Raw genomic sequence first — 20600 nt, forward strand, 5'->3', positions numbered from 1 at the left:
CAGAGGGTTTTCTTTCGGGATTGAAGGAATTCTAAACCATTCTGTAAACTCAAGGTGTCATAGAGTCATGGAGTCATACAGCATGGAAACAGACCCTTCGGTCCAACTATTCCATGCCGAACATAATCATAAAATAATCTACTCCCACCTGCCTGTCCCTGGCCCATATCCCTCCAAATCTTTCTTATTCATGTACCTATGCAAATGTCTTATACCTGTACCCACATCCAGCACTTTCTCAGAAAGTTCATTCCACACGTGAACCACCCTCTCTGTAAAAAATGTGCCCCTCATGTCTTTTTTTAAATCTCTCTCCTCTCACCTTAACAACGTGCCCCCAAAGTCTTGTTGTTAACTCGAGTGTCTATTTTGCTGAAGTGTAATATATGATTGTTATAAAGGGCATACATTTTGGGTGTACCACTGGATTCTGAAAGGTTTATGACCCCAATACAGTAAAGCTATAACTAGAGACAACGTAGAGTTGGTGTGTTTTGATAGAACAATAGACGAGAAGACCAGAGAAAATACTACAAACCAGTTCTGAGGAAGGGTCACTCGACCCAATACATTAACTCTGATTTCTCTTCACAGATGCTACCAGAACTGCTGAGCTTTTGTAGCAATTTCTGCTTTTATTATTGCAAATAAGGTCTTGTTCAGGTCATGCTAAGCCTAGTTCTATGGCCTTCAGATCATGATGATACAGGGATTTGGAAAGGCAGCTGAACAGTACCGTAGATTAATTCCCAGACTGTTTATCAAGATAGGTTAAAGATCTGGGACTGTATGCGAGAGTGTAGACTGAAGAGTGATTTGTTTGAGATTTGTAACATGATAAAGAGAATAGGCTTGTTTAAATAGGCAGTGTTTGGATTAAAGAGGTTAAGAAGGCCTGTAGTCACAATATTAAATTATACATGTTCAAACATACATTGGATGTCAGAAGGTATTTTTTCCCCTAAGAACAATGAGCCTCTGGAACAGATTTGTGCAGTGGACAGTAATTCATTGAATTTCTTCAAGTGAGAACTGAACATATTTCTGGCTGGAACAGAGATCGCCTCATTCAAAAGGTAAACACTGTGTGAATTTATCAAAGGTGATAACAGAATGATTTTAACTCGTTTTGATCGTTTTGGGAGAATGAAGAGGCTTCCCCCTTATTTTGTTCTCCAAAATCATGAGGGACATGGATGGGGGAAACAGACAAGGTCTTTTCCCTGGGGTGGGGGTCGTCCAGGACTAGAGGGCATAGGGATAGGGTGAGAGGGGAAACTGTAAAAGGGACCTAAGGGGCAACCTTTTTCACACAGAGGGTGGTACGTGTATGGAATGAGCTGCCAGAGGAAGTGGTGGAGGCTGGTACAATGACAACATTTAAAAGGCATCTGGATGGGTTTATGAATAGGAAGGGTTTAGAGGGATATGGGCCAGATGTGACTAGATTAATTTAGGATATCTGGTCGGCATGGACGAGTTGGACTGAAGGGTCTGTTTCCAAGCTGTATGAATTACTCTTTATTTTATACCTTACCATGTGGTCTTGGATCAGGGGTCCTAGAATGCAAGCATTTAATACAGTATGCAAGCAGGCCATTCAGCCCATCAACGACCCTCAGGTGGCACACCTACACAGACCCAATTCCCCCACGTCATCCCTGTAACCCTGCATTTCCCAAGGGTAATCCACCTATCCTCCATATCCACGGGCACTATGGGCAATTTAGCATGGCCAATCCACCCTAATCTGCACATCTCTGGACTGTGGGACGAAACCCACACAGGCACAGGGAGAACGTGCAAACCTCACTCAGACAGTCACCTGTGGGTGGAAGCGAACCCAGGTCCCTGCCGCTGTGAGGCAACAGTGCTAACCACTGAGCCACCGTGCCACCCTGTTAATCATATATCGAACTAACTACTTTCAATGGGCTTCTTTTGAGATTCCTTTAAGAACCTTTTTTTTATTTTAAAGCTTCTTTTTCATTTTCACTGTTTAATTAAGTTATGCAGTTTCTGTTGAAAGGTGAAGTGATGTCCATTGTTAGCACTGTGTTGTATGATGAATGCTCACCATTGCTCACTGTGGCCCTCTTGTTCACCAGAAGGTAGATTTGCTATCACCATTCTTGTTTAGGTCGGGACCTATGACACTTACCTTGGCTGGTTTGGTAGAAAAAAACCACAAGGTAGTTTAATGGGAACAGTTTCTTGTCATAGAGTCATCGAATGGGGCAGCTTGGAAACATGTTCAGTCCAACTCGTCCATGCTGACCAGATATCCCAACCTAATCTAGTCCTATTTGTCAGCACTTGGCCCACATCCCTCTAAACCCTTCCTATCCATATACCCATCCTGATGCCTTTTAAATGTTGTAATTGTACCAGCCTCCACCACTTCCTCTGGCAGCTCATTCCACACGTGCACCATCCTCTGTGTGAAAATGTTGCCCCTTAGGTCTCTTTTATATCTTTCCCCTCTCACCTTAAACCCATGGGCTCTAGTTCTGGACTCCTCCACCCCAGGGAACAGACCTTGGCTGTTCACCCTATCCATGCCCCTCACATTTTTATAAACCTGTGTAAGGTCACCCCTCAGCCTCCGACGCTCCAGGGAAAATAACCCCAGCCTGTTCAGCCTCTCCCTATAGCTCAAAGCCCCCAGCCCTGGCAACATCCTTGTAAATCCTTTCTGAACTGTTTTCTGGACCCTTCCTCTTTCAACAGTGACTACGTAGCTTAATAAAGAAGTTAGTGAAAATGAAAAAAGAGATTGAAAATCAAAAAATAGTTCACAACATCCTTTCTATAGCAGGGAGACCAGAATTGAACACAGTATTCCAAAAGTGGCCAAACCAATGTCCTGTACAGCCGCACCATGATGTCCCAACTCCTATACTCAATACTCTGACCAATAAAGGCAAGTGTACCAAATCAAGTATATCTCCTGTCTTAACAAGATGTAGGAGAAAGTGAGGTCTGCAGATGCTGGAGATGAGTCGAGAGTTTGGTGCTGGAAAAGCACAGCAGGTCAGGCAGCGTCCGAGAAGCAGGGGAATCGATATTCCGGGCAGAAGCCCCTTATCAGGAACAAGATGCAGTCTATTGCACAATGGCAATAAGGTACAAGATACATTGGCATGAAAGACATTGTCACGAAGAATATGAGGATGTCTAGATAGTAAGACTTTCTCCTTTGAGATCTTGGGGTGTTTTTCCCCACACAGATCCTTATGACATTACAATATTGGATGGAGCTTAATGCACTCCATAACATTAACTCTTTCAGAACCAAAAATCTTATACAACAGTCATTTGGCCACATTTCCTTCTGCATTTGCATTAATTATGTTTCACGGTTTCCTTCTTCAGACAGTTAAGATCGTACAATCACTAAAATGAAAAGAGTCGATGGTATATTGCAGCTCACTGAATGTATCCAGTCTCAAGCCAAGGATTAATCATACCAAAATTGTATGCCATAACCATAATTCAATGCTTATTAAAATCTATTTTGCAATGGAGCACTTCTATTTGGCAACACAGAACACAAACCTTGTGCTTGTGGTTAAACAAAACCAGAACAGAGAAAACAAATGGCAAGTGGGGAATGGTTGAAATTAAAGTTTCTATCAGAGATAAATGCAGCAAGTATTTTTTAAAGTGTCCATACATTTTATTAAATCTTTTACTCATCATGAATAATTCAAGGTGTTCACAGTAATTGGGCAAAATACAAATAAATAAATGTGGTTTTCTGACAATTACGGTGTCTATCGCTTTCTCAATGAATTTCATCACATTCCCAGTTGATTCTCACCTTTCACGTCCGTTTTCAAAATTACGTTTTGTTTCTTCCTCTTCATTGTTTTTGCTCAGCTGCAGGTTAACACAGAAACTAGGAGCAGGAGTAGGCCCTTCGGCCCTTTGAGTCTACTCACCCATTCAATATGATCATGGCTGATCCTCTCTCTCAATACCATCGTCCCACTTCAGGAAACTGAACATTTTAGATTCTAAAATCAAACTCAGTCTGCTTCACCATCATTGGGAAAGTTAAAAGTGCATTACCTCTTTGTTCTTGCTACTCTTGTTAATGTAGCTATCCATCAGAATGTTTAGCTAACACGCAGTATGCACCCAGCTGTAGCACCCCTGACAAGTATCTTTAACTTTTGGTCTCCGTACTTGAGAAAGGATGTATTGGCACTGCAGCGGGTGCAGAAGGGCTTCACAAGGTTGATTCTGGACAGAGCTGCCTTATGAGAAGAGATTGAGTAGACTGGGACTACACTCATTGGAATTTATAAGGAGGGGGGATCTTATCGAAACATATAAAACAATGAAGGGAAAGATAAGGTAGAAGCAGGGAGGTTATTTTCACTGGTAGGTGAAACTAGAACTAGGGGCACAGCCTCAAGATAAAGGGGGAGCAGATTTAGGGCTGAGTTGAGGAGGAACTTCTTCATCCAAAGGGCTGTGAATCTGTGGAATTCCCTGCCCAGTGAAGCAGTTGAGGCGTCCTCACTGAATGTTTTTGAGGCAAAGATAGAGTTTTGAACCATAAAGAAATTAGTGATGTGGTGAGTGTGCAGGGAAGTGGAGTTAAGTCCATAGAAAGATCAGCCATCGTATTGAATGGGGGAGCAGGCTCTCAATGGGCCGGATGGCCTACTCCTGCTCCTCGTTCTTAAGTAGCTATGATCGAGCTGTAAGTGGTGATGTATAAGCTTCTCACTATACTCATTGAGTAGATATGACAATAAAGGCTAATCATAGGATCCCCACAGCATGGAAACAGGCCTTTGGCCCAACAAGTCTACACTGACCCTCTGAAGAGTAACCCACCCCCTACCTATATTTATCCCTGACTAATCTACCCATCCCTGAACTCTTTGGGCAACTTAGCACAGCCAACCCAACTAACCTGCACATGTTTGGACTGTGGGAGGAAACCTACGCAGACACAGGGTGAATGTGCAAACTCCACTCCAGACAGCCCCCCCCGGGGCTAGATTGGCCCGGGTCCCCGGTGCTGTGAAGCACCAGTGTTAACCACTGAGCCACCGTGCTACCCCAATTCAATTCATACTCTAATTGAATTCTTATGTTCCAGCAAAGAAATGAGTGAGGCTATGTGATGGTGTTGAGTTCTCATATGTGTAGAAGTTACCTAATATGTCATACATCATTTATTGCAACTGGTTATTTACAGGTGGATCTTCCTGTTTCTCATTCTCCACAAATAATGTGTGTTCCCCATCCACCATTGACTGCCACACTTTCAGCTATTATCTTCTGCAACATCTTAGTGAGATTCCTCTTTCTTGTCACCTCACCCCTGCTTTCAAAAAGCTCTTTGAAATGTTTTTTTTAGTTCTCCCAACATCTCCAGCAATCTCAATCCACAGCAGAGAACAATGAGGTGATGGTAAAAGTGCTCTCAGGTTTTTACTTCAAATATTTTTAGCCATGATTCTCTGTGCACTTCCAAGGAAAACAGACATTTAGGAAAAATGTTCTTTTAATGCTTCTGATTTGACTTGGTTTGGTTTATTATTGTCGTGTGTACTGAGATATAGTGAAAAACATTGTATTGTGTGCTATCCAGACAAATCATACCTTACATAAGTACTTCAGGGTAATACATCAGAGTGCAGACTATAGTGTTACAGCTACAGAGAACGAGCAGAGAAAGAGCAACTCTAATAGAATTAGCTTTAGATTAGCTTCCCTACAGTGTGGAAACAGGCCCTTCGGCCCAACCAGTCCACACCGACCCTCTGAAGAGTAACCCATCCAGACCTATTTCCCTCTGACTAATGCACCTAACATTATGGGCAATTTAGCATGGCCAATTCACCTGACATGCACATCTTTGGACTGTGGGAGGAAACTCACATGATTACAGTGAAAAGTTGACAACATCACCACTTATGGGGCCATCTTAGGTACAAGGTACCTTGTTACAGATTCTTAGGAATAAATGAGAAAAATACAAAATCAACGGAATAAAATTTTAAAAATGAAAGAGAAAGTTCGGAATTACAGTCCTTCCACTCTTGTCCACGTCTGCACTTAGCCCCCAGACTACGAAGGAATAAAAAAATGTGTCACCATAGTTTTACCAGACCGTAGGGGCTGCTCTCTCATTAGAGAGAAGTGACTGGTGATGATTTAGCCTGAGGGCCACCAAGCCTCAGGTGAGGGAAGACGAGAACCCTTCGTGGTAACTTCAAACCAGTGATGGGAATTTAACCCACTCTGTCAGTGTCACACTGCTCTCCAAACCGACAAACCAGCCAACTGTGCTCAACCGATTCCCAATAAAAAAAAGTAATTACATAAATAAATGCGAACGAAGAAGTCGTTCTTGAATCTCTTGGTACGTGTTTTCAAACTTTTGTATCTTCTGCCCAATGGAAGAAGGTGGAAGAGAGTATAATTAGGGTGGGAGGGGCCTTTGATTATATTGGCTACTTTCTCGAGGCAGAGGGAAGTGTAGATGGAGTCAGTGGATGGGAGGCTGGTTTGTGTGATGGACTGGGTGATGTCCTCAGCTCTCTGTTTTTCACCTTCTGGCATGACACAGCATTAACCTTTTCAGACTAACTAACAATAGCTACCAGACTCTAATTCAAAGGTGCAATTTCTTGAGTAGTTCCCCACTCAATCCAAACACACAGCAAGCATCAGATCCAATTTCCAGGGCTGAATCAGAGATGAAAAGTCATCACTGAAAAGAAAATATGTGAGGAGCAGTTTTGTTTTACATGGAGAGTGGTTTGCCTGTGGAATGAACTTCCTGAGGAAGTGGTGGATATGGGTACAATTACAACATTTAAAAGATATTTGGATAAGTATATGAATAGGGAAAGATTTGGAGGGATATGGGCCAGGACCAGGCAACTGTGACTAGTTTCACTTGGGATTACTAGATTAGTGATGCTGGAAGAGCACAGCAGTTCAGGCAGCATCCAAGAAGCAGCGATTTTGCTGCTCCTTGGATGCTGCCTGAACTGCTGTGCTCTTCCAGCACCACTAATCCAGAATCTGGTTTCTAGCATCTGCAGTCATTGTTTTTACCTCATTTGGGATTACGTTCAGCATGAACTGGTTGGATTGAAGAGTCCCTACGACTATGACTCCACATGTGCTGTTGGATCTATTGGGTATTTCCAGCATTTTCTGTTTAGTTTTTAAAAATCTTTATATGGTCCTTCCAGCTCCAGAGACTTCAGATTGTCCATGTCTTCCTGCATACCCTTTCCTGTATTAAATTCAACTTGGTGATCACACTGATGTTCACATTAAAAATCCTGGAACTCATCTGTAAGTTCCTTCGTTGTATTTTTCCACCAATCTCGAAAATCTCCAGCAGCACCATTCTTGTCCCAACGTATGTGATAGAGATTCAGAATTAACTTTATTGTCACATGTACTCACGAGTGCAGTGAAAAGTTTACAATGTCGCCATTTATGGTGACATCACTTGTGGTACGCATTGAGTCTTAGATAAAAGGTAGATAAATAAAGAAATAAGTTAAAAGTTCAACATTACAGTTCTTCTCACTAAAAAGTAGTAAATAAGAATAAGTTACTGAGTTATTTCCTTCTCTACATTGAAAAATCTTTCATATCTTCCACTAAGATCCCAGACCCTACCAAATCTCTCTAATCCTTATTCAGGATCCTATTTTGTTACAATTTAAAGAAAGTTGTGATGTTATTTTGCATTGAAGGTGTTTTACACATATATATTTTTTAAAAAAGGACTTCTGGCGATCAGATTATATTTTAGAAATTTTAAAGCAGCAAACTAATAACATGCACTCCCCATGCAGGACGTGGCAAAGCTAAGTTAGGGTGTACAAAATAAAAAATCACACAATACCAGGTAATAGTCCAACAGGTTTAACTGGAAGCACTAGGTTTTGGAGTGCTGCTCCTTCATCAGGTGCTTATGGAGTATAAGATCGCAATCAACTAGTCCACAACCATCTGATGAGGGAGCAGTGCTCCAAAAGCTCATGCTTCCAAGTAAACCTGTTGGACGATAACCTGTGTGATTTTTAACTTTGTCCACCCCAGTCCAACACTGGCTCCTCACCATCATAAGTAAGGTGTGTATAAGACAAACGGAACGCTTTCCTGATGAAGGGGTTCCTGCCCGAAACATTGATCTTCCTGCTCCTCGGATGCTGCCTGACCTACTGTGCTTTTCCAGCACCACTCTAATCTTGACTCTGCACTCTTCCGAGACTTCAATGAATCTTGTGTCAGTGCAAGAGAACAAATACTCTGTCTGTATTAACTGTATTGTTATTTCTTTGGAATAGTTCATTCATTGTGTCAGATCCAAAGCACTTCAACACAAATCAGAAAGGATCTGAATACATTAGAGATGGGACTAGTTAAGTTTGGGATTATGTTTGTCATGGACCTGTTGGGGTGAAGGGTCTGTTTCTGTGCTGTATGTCTCTGTGACTCGATGAGAAGGTGCAGAAAAGCTATATGGAAATGGTTTAGGGGATGAGTAACTTCAGCGACAATGATATTTTAAAAGGTTCCTGTGGGTTTCTCTGGCAGAGCAGTCTTTGTTGCCCATCTTTAATGACTCTTGAAAATGCCTTTGTAGGTCATTTCAGAGGACAACAAACAGTCAATTGCATTGCTGTGTACCTGGAGTCATATGGAGGCCAGAGCAAATAAGCACAGATTTCCTTTCCAGAGGGATATTAATGAATGACTGGGCTTTTACAAAATACAATCAATAATTGTTTTCAGCTGCCATTACTAAGACTAAGATATTAATTCCAAATCTTATAACTTTCACTTTTAATTCCACCAACTGCTGTGGATAGGTTAGAGCAGTTGGAAATGTTGTTGGTTGAAAGGAGATTTGATGGGAATGTTGAAAAATCTGGATAGATTGGGAGAAACTAATTTTATTGGTTAAAGGTTCAGGAAGCAGAAATTGCTGATATAACATGTATCGCAAAGGGACCCAAACATAACAATGAGAAAACCTCTGTGCAATTCTGGCAGGACCTGGGATGTATGGGGGATGAGGGAAGGGTGGGGAGTGGAGTGAAGTTGATTCAGAAGGGAATCTAATTACCGAAAACATTTTGGTGCGGGGAAAAGACAGGGTTTGTATCAGTTGTGAAGCTTTCAAAGTGGATTAACACACACACAATGGGACGGCACAGTGGCTCAGTGGTTAGCACTGCTGCGTCAAAGTGCCAAGGACCCAGGTTCGATTCCAGCCTTGGGTGACTGTCTGTGTGGAGTTTGTATATTCTCCCTCTGTCTGCATGGGTTTCCTCTGGGTGCTCTGGTTTCCTCCCACAGTCCAAAGATATGCAAGTTATGCATGGCCATGGGAAATTTTCCTGAAGTGTCCAGGGATGTGCGGCTAGGTGGATTGGCCATGGGAAATGCAGGGTCAGGATAAGGGGTTGAATCTGGGTGGGATGCTCCTGAGGATCAGTGTGGACTTGTTGGGCTGAATGGCCTGCTGCCACACTGTATGGATGGGCCGAATGTCCTCCTCTGTATTGTGGATTAGTGGTGCTGGAAGAGTACAGCAGTTCAGGCAGCATCCGAGGAGCAGCGAAATCAACGTTTCGGGCAAAAGCCCTTCATCAGGAATAAAGGCAGAGAGCCTGAAGCGTGGAGTGTGGTGGGAGAGGGACTCCCTGAGACTCTTGTAGAGAGAGGAGGAAAACCTCTTCAAGGCAGGCATCCTTGCAAGAGGATTCGCAGTAGGGTTAAAACCAACTTTGTAAAAAAATGCCTGCAGATGCTGGAAACCAGATCTGGATTAGTGGTACCTCCTCTGTATTGTACCTATTCTAGTCTGTGCCCTTCTATGTCATGTCATGTTTGTTTTCAGCCCTGCAACACCAGATATTCCAACAGGACAATGTATGTACAGGCTGGGACAGGGAGTCAGCAAACTCACCTCCTGTGCAATGGCAGGGACGGGCGCTTGGACCCAGCGTACCCCCCAACAACCTGGGTGTTGATTGACAGACTCCGCATCCAATCAGACCGCCCGGTCCGCCCGGCAGTGGACCAAACAAGGAGAACGGGAGGCGGGCTGGCAGCGTTGGTGGAGGCGCGCTGTGATTGGCTGAGCCCAAAGGCCGAGCCCCCATTGGCTGAGAATGTAACGGAGACAGAGCGGCAGATTTAAAATCCCTTCGGAGGCGGAAGTGGAGGAGCCGGCGCAGCACAGAGAGGGCTAGCAGGTCCCGATGGAGGGTTGGGGAAAGGCCGCCTGAATCCCTATTGAAGGGGAGGACTGAGGCACTGTATATTCGTGTTAGCGGAGAATGGCAGAGAAAAGGACTCTGTGTTGGGAGTTAGAGGATCCCCTGTACTAGGAGAGAGAGAGAGAGAGAAAGAAAGAGAGAGAGAAAAGATCCCTGTGCTGGGGCGAGAGTGAGTGAGTGAGTGAGTGAGTGTGAGAGAGAAAAGATCCCTGTGCTGGGGCGAGAGTGAGTGAGTGTGAGAGAGAAAAGATCCCTGTGCTGGGGCGAGAGTGAGTGAGTGAGTGAGTGAGTGTGAGAGAGAAAAGATCCCTGTGCTGGGGCGAGAGTGAGTGAGTGTGAGAGAGAAAAGATCCCTGTGCTGGGGCGAGAGTGAGTGAGTGTGAGAGAGAAAAGATCCCTGTGCTGGGGCGAGAGTGAGTGAGTGAGTGTGAGAGAGAAAAGATCCCTGTGCTGGGGCGAGAGTGAGTGAGTGAGTGTGAGAGAGAAAAGATCCCTGTGCTGGGGCGAGAGAGGGAGGGAAAAAAAGATAGTAGCGAAAGAACGAAAGAGAGAAGATCCCTGTACTGGGAGTTAGCGGTAGAGAAAGACAGACAAAGTCAGTCAGTTCAGAGTTTTCTCTTCCCTGTTGGGAGCGACAGTAGAGAGATCTCGACTCTGAATTGGAGTGAGTGAGAGGGATTTGACTGAGCGAGAGGGATTTGACTGAGCCTGTCTTTAAGGTTTCTTAGAGAGAGAGAGAGGGAAGGTTGAGGTGGGTGATGACACGTGTATAACTGTGTAATTTATGCAGAGTGTGAGACCAGATCCTGTACGCCCTTGCTTAATCAGGGACAGAATGCGAAAGAGAGTTTGGGCTTTATAAACCGGGAAATAGAGTGAGAAGGAAAGAGAAAGATAGAGGCTGAAGCCTGTAGGTTTAGAATTGGGGTGAAACTGAGAGATTGGGTCCTATGTAGTGCGAGAGAAAGAGAGAGATTTGGGCTCTTGTACTAAAAGTGAAAGTCGATGCAGTCTGGAATTGAGAGAGTAAGGAAGAGAAAATGACTGGATCCTGTATGCCGTGTGAAAGGATAAAACGAGACCCTGTATACCTGGAGAAAGGCAACTAGATTGTCAATGCTGCGGGAATGAGAGAAAGGAAGACAGATTCGATCCGTGTGTGTGTGAGAACGAGACCGAGAGGAGATTAGATTCTGTATTCAGGGAGTGAAAGAGAGGGGAAGGTTAGGCCCTGTATGCTCGAACGGAGAACAAGAAAGGAAACGTAGACATTCTATATTGGGAGTGGGAGAGAGCTAGAAAGACTTGACCCTGAATGTTGGCTGTATGTGTGTGTGTGAGAGAGAGGGAGACACACACACCAGGACCACACTTTTTCTACTGAGTGTGAGGGAGAGAAACGCCTAAAGTTTACATGGTTGAGATAGACTGGAGACCCTCTTAACCTCTACCAAGAAAGATAAAGGGCCCTGTTTACTTGCTTCAGGCTGAGTATAAGAGAAGGAATGACAGAACTTGTGATCTCGCACTGACCATTGGAAAGGAAGAGTGAAGATCTTCTGTGCTATGAATTGAGAGAAAATATAAATGAAACTTGTCGCTTATGCCCATTCCTAAAGGTGGAAACAAAACACACTCCATCCTGTTTGGTCATAGATCGTTGGAGACAACAGGTTTACCAAACTCTTCTTCAGGTGCTGGATAGTGCTATTCGAGCAAACGGAGAATTACCCTGTGTATATTCCAGGATTTGCCATCTCGGCTTGGCTTTGGTCAATTATAGTTTAGTGGGAACGGTATCATTTTTGTGACGAGTCAGAACCAACAAGGAATCCCTGGATCTCTGTAGAGTGTTGAAACTTCAGGGCTCGACCTCCTTACATCTGAAGGGGTAAGTGATCACACAGGGAAAAGCCAATGTTTACATAGCTTTGGTTTTAATGTGCTGTAAAATAAACTATTGCTCAATATCTAATGCTTTGTGACCCCTATCTGTTGATTGCACTTTAAATTAAGTTACTTGCGTTGTCAGTAGCACACACTACTTTTATCAACCTTGGAGTGCAGGTTCACAGATACTTGAAGGTGCAGTTGCAAGTAAATAGGATAGTGAAGGAGGTGTTTGATATGCTTTCCTTTATTAGTCAGGGCATTGAGTATAGGAGTTGGGAGGTCATATTGTGGCCCTACATGATGTTGGTTAGGCCACTTTTGGAATACTGCATTCAGTTCTGGTCTCCGTTATAAGAAGGATGTTGTGAAACTTGAAAGGGTTCAGAAAAGATTTACAAGGATGTTGCCAGGGTTGGAGGGTTTGAGCTACAGGGAGAGGCTGAACAGGCTGGGGCTGTTTTTCCTGGAGCGTCGGAGATTGAGGGGGGTGAACTTTGTATAAGTTTATAAAATCATGAGGGGCACAGATAGGGTGAATAGCCCAAGTCTTTTCCATAGGGTAGGGGAGTTTAAAACTAGAGAGCATAGGTTTAGGGTGAGAGGGGAAAGGCTTAAGAGACCTAAGGGGCAATGTTTTCATGCAGAGGGTGGTGCATGTGTGGAATGAGCTGCCAGAGGAAGTGGTGGAGGCTGGTACAATTACAGCATTTAAAAGGCATCTGGATGGGCATATGACTAGGAAGGGTCTGGAGGGATATGGTCCAAATTCTAGCAAATGGGACTAGATTAAGTTAGGATATCTGACATGTATGAGTTGGACCTAAGGGTCTGTGTCCATGCTGCACATCTCCATGACTCTATCATGTGTACATGTATGTTTGTGTGTCTGTGAACATTGGTATTGCATGTTTTAGAAGTCATTTGTTTAGTACAAACTAGCCCCAAGCTCTAAGTTTCTTGTCAAGTGTATTGTCTAAAGAGTTCAACTTGTAGCTGTCGTGGGTCCAAATGTTACCCAGGATGAAGTGAGTTAGTTTGGGGCAAGTTGTTAATTTGTTGTCAATGCACAAGGAGAGTGTATGCTTTTATTCCACAACTGGATGTCTGCTTTCTTTTGGGGATGTTCAGGATTTTCATGCTGCGTTTACTTGTGATTTACAAGAAAGATAAACAACTCGTCATCTTTAGACTTGCACTTAATTGCAACTGCCAGTGTTTCAACTGTAGAGCAGCAATTGGCTGCTGTCCATGTAGGTACCCAGATAAGTGAAACCGACTGGTGTTTGATTGGGGCGGTGGTGGGGGAGATGGGGAGGGTAGAGAATTCTTGCAACATTGAGTAATAGGGCATCAGCTGAGAGATGCAACTTTGATTTAATGTCAGACTTTTGGTGCTAGAAACACAGATGGAGGCCATTTGGCCTGTTGAGTCATTACTGGCTCATGTAAAGTAATCCAGTCAGAACCACTTTCAGCTCTGGAAAATAGGGTTTACAGGGTTATGTTAATCTCAGCCCATAGCAGAATCCACAAAAGGCAGGGAAGAGCCATCAGCTGCCCTCCATTCATTTCGAATAACTCATCATTTCAGTGTGATTTTGAGAGGCTGAATTGAATCTGCATTTGGATGACTGATGAAGTAGAATGTAGGTAAATGTTGGGGTATCCACTTTGGAGACATATATGCTGCCTATGATCTGAATGGTACTCGGTTGGGAAAGAGGGAGGTGAAAAAATGAGTATTGCCGAAAGTAAATGTGTAGGTACAGCAGGCGGTGAAGAAGGTAAATGGAATGTTGGCCTTCATGGTGAGAGGATTTGAGTACAGGAGCAAAGATGTCTAACTGTATAGGGCATTGGTGAGATGTGGAGTATTGGTCTCCTTATCTGAGGAGGGATGCCCTGGCGATAGGGGAGTGAGTGAAGACTTACCAGACTGATTCCTGGGATGGTAGGACTGACTTACAGACAGACTGAATTAGTTAGCTCTATATTCACTGGAGTTTAGCGGGTGGGGGGTGGGGGGGGGGGGTGTGGAGGGAGGGGAGGAAAGGCATAGTTACACAGAAACCTATATAAATTCCAACAGGACATGTCAGGATAAGTACAGGCAGGATGCTGCTGATGACCAGATAGTCCAGAACCAGGGATCACTGTCCAGGAATACGTGGTCGATCAGATAGGATCATGATGAGAAATTTCTTTACCCGGAGAGTGTCAGAGTGTGAGCCTGTGGAATTCTCTTTGACAGAAAGCAGTCGAGACCAAAAACATTCAATATTTTCAAGAAGGAGTAAGGTAGTGTTCTTGAATGCTCAAGGGTATGGAGAGCAAGCAGGAACAGGATATTGAGATAGATGATCAACCATGATACCAGGGTCATTCGACCTGAAATGTTGACTCACTTCTCTCCACAGATGCTGCCAGACTTGCTGAGCTTTTCCAGCAATTTGTTTTGGCATCTTGTAGCTCGGTTGGCCGGATAGTTGGTTTTTGAGTTTAGGTGATGCCAACAGCGTGAGTTCCCTTCCTGCACTGGCTGAGATAATCTTGGAGTCCCTGCCCTTTTCAAACTCTTCCCCTTGCCTGAGGTTTGGTGACTCTTGGGTCGAACTTACTCTCTGTAATGAGGGAGCAGGTTTGGAAGGGCTGAATGGCTTATTCCTATTGGCGCAGATTTCTTTCCAATGCAGCAATTTGGAGTGTCCTCCAAATGAGATGAGAAAATTCCTACATTATGAAAAATACATCATCACTTTGTCCTGAATTATGTCTACCTTCAGTTGGTTGTATTGACTGACCTTTCCTGTTGTAATGGACATCATTGAATGCTGTTTGAATGTTTTACAGAGCAACCCTCTGTTTAAGAGAAGTGAGTCCTGTCAGCCTGTGGTCCAACTTTGTGGATGAATCTGTTTCTTTGAGGAGAATGGAGCAAAAATCCTAGAGCCTCACTTTGCCTTTCCCAGAGTTAGTATTGCTGCAGGGACATTGTTCTGAAGCACTTGTTGGCACAAACTGCTCAACTTTACCCAATCATACCAGTTTGTTATAGTTCAACAGTATTCAAGCTTTCATTTCCAGGTGGTCATTTTTCCTTCACAGGGTTTCTTTTTAAAATCCTATTGATGGTATTAAAGCTTTTCCACCTCCTGAGTGAATCTAACCTTGTACAGCCGAAGCCAATGTAACGTAACCTTCTTTTTTTTTTTTTGTTTGATTTCTTTCTCAGGTGATTGTAATGATGGATGAGTGTGAAGATGTTTCCATGGCCCTCAGTCCTGACTTCTGTCCGAGTTTCCGACTGGGTTCCAGGAAGTTGCTGTCTGTGATCCAGGACACGTCTATGCCCTTCTCCCCTGTGCCTACCACCTCCCCCAGTTGCACAGTCAACACAAGTAACGTTAGCTCCTCTGGGTAAGCAAAGGCAGTGAGAGCGCTACTTCTTTGTGTCATCTTAGCAGTCGCTAGTGTGGTGCTGGAAAAGCGTGGCAGGTCAGGCAGCATCTGAGGAACTGGAGAATCAAAGTTTTGGGCAAAAACCCTACATCAGGAAAGATTTTTTTTTAGTCATGGGATGAGGGTGTCACTTGCCAGGCCCAACATTTATTGCCCATCCCCATTTGCCCAGTGGGCAGTTAAGAGCCAGCCACGTTGCTGTGGGTCTGGAGTCACATGTAGGCCCAGACCAACTAAGGATGGCAGTTCCCTTAGTGACCCAGATGTGTTTTCCAACATTTAACAGTGGATTGAAGGTCATCATCCGACTCTTATTTACTGATTTTTATTGAATTCAAATTCCACCATCTGACATGGCAGGATTTGAACCTGGGTTCCCACAACATTACTAGGGTCTCTGGATTAACAGTCTAATCACAATAGCGCTAGCCCATTGCCCTCCCATTAAGTGGTAGGGAAAGATTAGAGTTTTAAAAAAGCTCCTTTGTGCCTTGGTTCACAAAGACTTAGGAAATGGGGAGCCAAATGCTATCTCGCTCAAGTCTGCCCAGGCTCCAGCCAGCTGAGTTTGGCAGGTCTAGGATATGAATTGAATAAACAGGCTTGCTTTGTGCAATCATGTAGCTTATTCTTTTGAACTTTTCCTGCCAGAGCTGCTTGTGTGACTGGTGTGAAGATTGGGGTCAGCAGGATGATTACAGTGTGTTGCTGGTGATGTTGCGACGGCAGTCGGATAGTTAATTTAACAGGATCTAGTTGGGAACAAGTAATATGAACTGAATTGGCGATGGATCTGTAACACAAGCATATTTAAGGTGTTAAAGTTCCTTTTGTTTTGTCCCTCTGTCCCTCTGTCCCTCTGTCCCTCTGTCCCTCTGTCCCTCTGTCCCTCTGTCCCTCTGTCCCTCTGTCCCTCTGTCCCTCTGTCCCTCTGTCCCTCTGTCCCTCTGTCCCTCTGTCCCTCTGGATGTGAGTTGCTGCTGAAGGAAGGAAGTGTTTGTAGTGGAGGGAGTGCAGTGAAGTTTTGACCAAACTGATGCCTGTGACGGTGAGGCTGTCCCACAGAGATTGCACCAACTGGGATTGACTTCAGGGTTTAGGGATGATCCTGCCAAAACTTAGAATGTTCTTCAAGGGCTTGACACAGTGGATGCAGAAAGAATGGGGTGGGGCAGATGATAAAATTCATCATTTGGAAATTTCCAAATCTTTGGAATGAGTTCTATAGAATCTCACCATCAATTAGATTCAAGACAGAAATTGACAGATTACTGAATTTTAAAGACCTCACAAGGAATGGGGATACAGGGCAATGGTGCGATGTGGATGATCAACTATCATCTATAATGTTTCAATGCTTAAATAAATGCAAATTGTGTTTTTGTACTAGATGCAGGTAACCTTGTTTGATTCCATTGCTAGAACAATCACAACAGCTGTTGAAGCATTCGAAGAGCTATTGGGAGCAATTGTCTTGTAGCTCAATAAAAACCGAAAGAACTGCAGGTGCTGTAAATCAGTAACAAAATCTGCTATTGCTGGAAAAACTCAGCAGGTCTGGCAGCATCTGTGGAAAGAAATCAGTTTACCTTTCGGATCCAGTGACCCTTCCTCGAACTTCTGAGGAAGGGTCTGTGGACCTGAAAGGTCGACTCCTTTCTCTCCACAGATGCTGCTAGACCTGCTGAGCTTTTCCAGTAATTTCTGTTTTTGGCATCTTGTAGCTCGGTTGGGCGGCACGGCGGCACAGTGGTTAGCACTGCTGCCTCAGTGCCAGAGACCCGGGTTCAATTCCTGCCTTGGGCAACTGTCTGTGTGGAGTTTGCACATTCTCCCCGTGTCTGTGTGGGTTTCCTCCGGGTGCTCCGGTTTCCTCCCACAGTCCAAAGATGTGCAGGTCAGGTGAATTGGCCATGGGAAATTGCCCGTAGTGTTAGGTAAGGGGTAGATGTAGGGGTCTGGGTGGGTTGCGCTCCGGCGGGGCGGTGTGGACTTGTTGGGCCGAAGGGCCTGTTTCCATACTGTAAGTAATCTAATCTAATCTAATCTTGGCCAGATAGTTTGTTTTTGAGTTTAGAAGGTGATGCCCACAGCGTGGGTTCCCTTCCTGTACTGGCTGAGATAATCTTGGAGTCCCTGCCCTTTTCAAACTCTCTCCCTGCCTGAAGTTTGGTGACTCTTGGGTTGAACTTACTCTCTGTAATGAGAGCAGTCTATGGTCCCCTGGTGGTAGTGACCATCACTTTCTCTATGATAGATAGTAACTCAAGACCAACTGCAGTGATTTATTAGCATAAGGGTGATGTTGAAGAGGGAAGTTCTTGCAGTTGACTGTCAGGGAGATTGTTTTGAGATAAATAATAAACAGCTGTCCCAGTTTGGGCAATTTGATTTTAAGCCATGTAATTGGGTTTCCTGAAGGCAAAGAGTCATGAGTGAACTTCAATACTGCCCAGCTGTTAAAAGTCCTCTGGGACGTTGATAATGAACAAAAGCTGACAAAGAAATGTTATGTCCCTGGTGGAAACACTCCACTGAACGGGAAGATTGTTTTTATTTTACAGCAAATACTCAGGAAGTGCGTCACTTTAATATTAAATCATGATTGAGGAGTGTCATTGCGTGAAAATGGAAGATTCAATTAGGATCTAGTCCAAAGGTCTCTGACACATTCTGAGCGATATTTATTTATTTATTTATTTATTTATTTATTTCTTGTGTTGATTTGGGGTTGGCTTATGTTTTGTGGAACTAGGCAAAAGTGAGGACGGCAGATGCTGGAAACCAGAGTTTAGATCAGAGTGATGCTGGAGAAGCACAGCAGGTCAGGCAGCATCCCAGGAGAGAAATCAGAGTCAATGTTTCAGGTCCACTGCCCCTTCCTCAGAAGTTCCAGGTTTTGTGAAATCCTACTGGAGCTGTTGGAATGTTTGTCAGCTGGTAATCTTTTCTGTTGCTTCAGGACATGGCGATTTGGTAAGAAGTGGTAGGTGAAGAGTATGTTTTAAGAGGAAGGCTAGAGAATGTATAGCCAAGAGTGGCTGGAAAAGAGGCTACGACCTTTGTGTGACCTGCTCATGGTGGTGAAATGAAATGAGTGATTAACGGCAGCTTTATAGTTGGAGAAAGAGACTTTCAAGGCGTCTTCACTGCACAGAATAAGAGATGTAAGGGTTGTTTTTATAGGATGCAATGGAGGTTTGGGGCAACATTGTTAAAGGTCTGCAGATAATTTTGAGTCTTTCAGTGAAAAACTGAGCTCAACAATAGAGGTTCTTTAACATTAGAGACTGAAGTCTGAGAAAGTGAAAGAGTGGTTTAGTTGCAGATTGGACTGAATTTGAAGAAACCGAGACAATGAATTTTTTTTTTTAATTCTGAAGAAGAAAAGGTGCAAGTGAATAAGCTTTGGGTGGAACTTTGATCACTGCAAATGGGATTGCACAAGGACCTATAATGAATGTTCCAAATGTGAAGCACTGCCTTTTTGTTTCAGGAGAGTGGGCCAAAGAAACCAGAGGTGAAATTCAGAAACAAAAACCAAAATCACCTGAAAACACTCCCTTCTGCAGAAGGATCTTGAGACGTTAACTCTGCTTTCTCTCTGCAGACCTGCTGAGTTTTCCCAAGAGCTTCCAAGTTTGTTTCTGATTTCCAGCATCTGCAGTTTTTCTTGTGTTTAGTGTTAATATTTTTATTTCCGTCACTTATGCCAGGAAGAAGTAAAACCAGTGGCAGTAAGGTTTAAAGCCCTGTCTCAATCTAGAGTGAAGGGGCTGGATGTAAAGCACATGAGTGGAAAGGGGAGAGTGTTGAGGAAGTTGTGGCTGATGCTGGATATGTGCTATGGGATGGCCAAGTCCATTACAGAATCCTGACAGAGTGGAAGTGGGTCATTTGGCCCATCGAGTCCACACTGACCCCTCCGAAGAGCATTTGACCCAGACCCACCCGTAACCTTATGACTCTCAATTTCCCATGGCCGATCCACCCTAACCTGCACATCTTTGGACTGTGGGAGGAAACCGGAGCACCCAGAGGAAACCCACACACACACAGGGAAAATGTACAAACTCCACACAGTCGCCCTAGGCTAGAATCGAACCCGGGTCCCTGGCGCTGTGAGGCAATAGTGTTAACCACTGAGCCACCGTGTCACCCCATCCAAATGGTGTCTTCCTCTGTATCTAAACAGAAAGGAAACCAAGATTTCAAATACTTGGAATCAAAATGTGCAATTGTCTACAGTCTGCATAAGTGTCAACTTGATTAATTTGGTTAAGGGAGGATTAAAAACTTGCACAGTTGGTTAAAACTGAGCAGAGACGAGTGTTGTATAAATTGCAGCTAAGTGACTGGCTCTTTTTCAGTGAGACTCCAAGACGTTGCCTGGATATGTCGAACCTGAGTAATGGCAGTGAGACATCAACATCTCCGGACTACGTAGGCAGAGGTCAGGAAAAGTTTTCAAACTTATTATTTTTAACGTGAAATAACAAAGCCCTTCTTCCTTCAGGCTATTATTATCATTTTGGAATGTAAAAAAAGAGAAAACACTGTAACATCTGTACAGGGATAGAGAGAGAGAGAGACAAGCAGAATCTTGAGTCAACGAGCTTTCATCCAAGTCCATCTATTTGAGGTTTTATATTCAGGATATTCAGTAAAAGGCTGGATGATGGATATCACAACTCCTTTGATGTTCAAAAATTTACAAGAAAATGAAATGTTTTTCTTTGAGACTGGTCCCCAGCAAACAAAACTAGGGAAATAACTGAACCACTGATATCTTGAAGTAAAATATAAACAAAATAAAGGATTATTTATGTCAAAGCTTAATTCTGCAACAGTTTCTCTAGTTATCCAACCACAAGAAATGGTGGTACCAGTGACTTGGACAGGGCAAAGAAAGAGGTTCTGCCAAAGATGAGAAGCTGGCCACTAAATAATCAGGCAAAACTGGAA

General features: G+C 43.8%; 1 protein-coding gene across 3 annotated transcripts in view; it reads left to right on the forward strand.

Moving 5' to 3' along the window:
* The first annotated feature begins 10197 nt into the window (after positions 1–10197).
* LOC140492250 (M-phase inducer phosphatase 1-B-like) overlaps positions 10198–20600 on the forward strand; it is a 48966-nt gene continuing 38563 nt past the window's right edge. For all 3 annotated transcript variants that reach the window (XM_072591175.1, XM_072591176.1, XM_072591178.1), the window contains exons 1-3: positions 10198–12174; positions 15409–15593; positions 20006–20088. In XM_072591175.1, the coding sequence (XP_072447276.1) occupies positions 15418–15593; positions 20006–20088 (259 nt within the window). In that variant the 5' untranslated portion in view covers positions 10198–12174; positions 15409–15417. The remainder of the gene's footprint in view (positions 12175–15408; positions 15594–20005; positions 20089–20600) is intronic.

Source organism: Chiloscyllium punctatum, chromosome 20, assembly GCF_047496795.1.
Source record: "Chiloscyllium punctatum isolate Juve2018m chromosome 20, sChiPun1.3, whole genome shotgun sequence".
In the NCBI taxonomy this organism is placed as follows: Eukaryota; Metazoa; Chordata; class Chondrichthyes; order Orectolobiformes; family Hemiscylliidae; genus Chiloscyllium; species Chiloscyllium punctatum.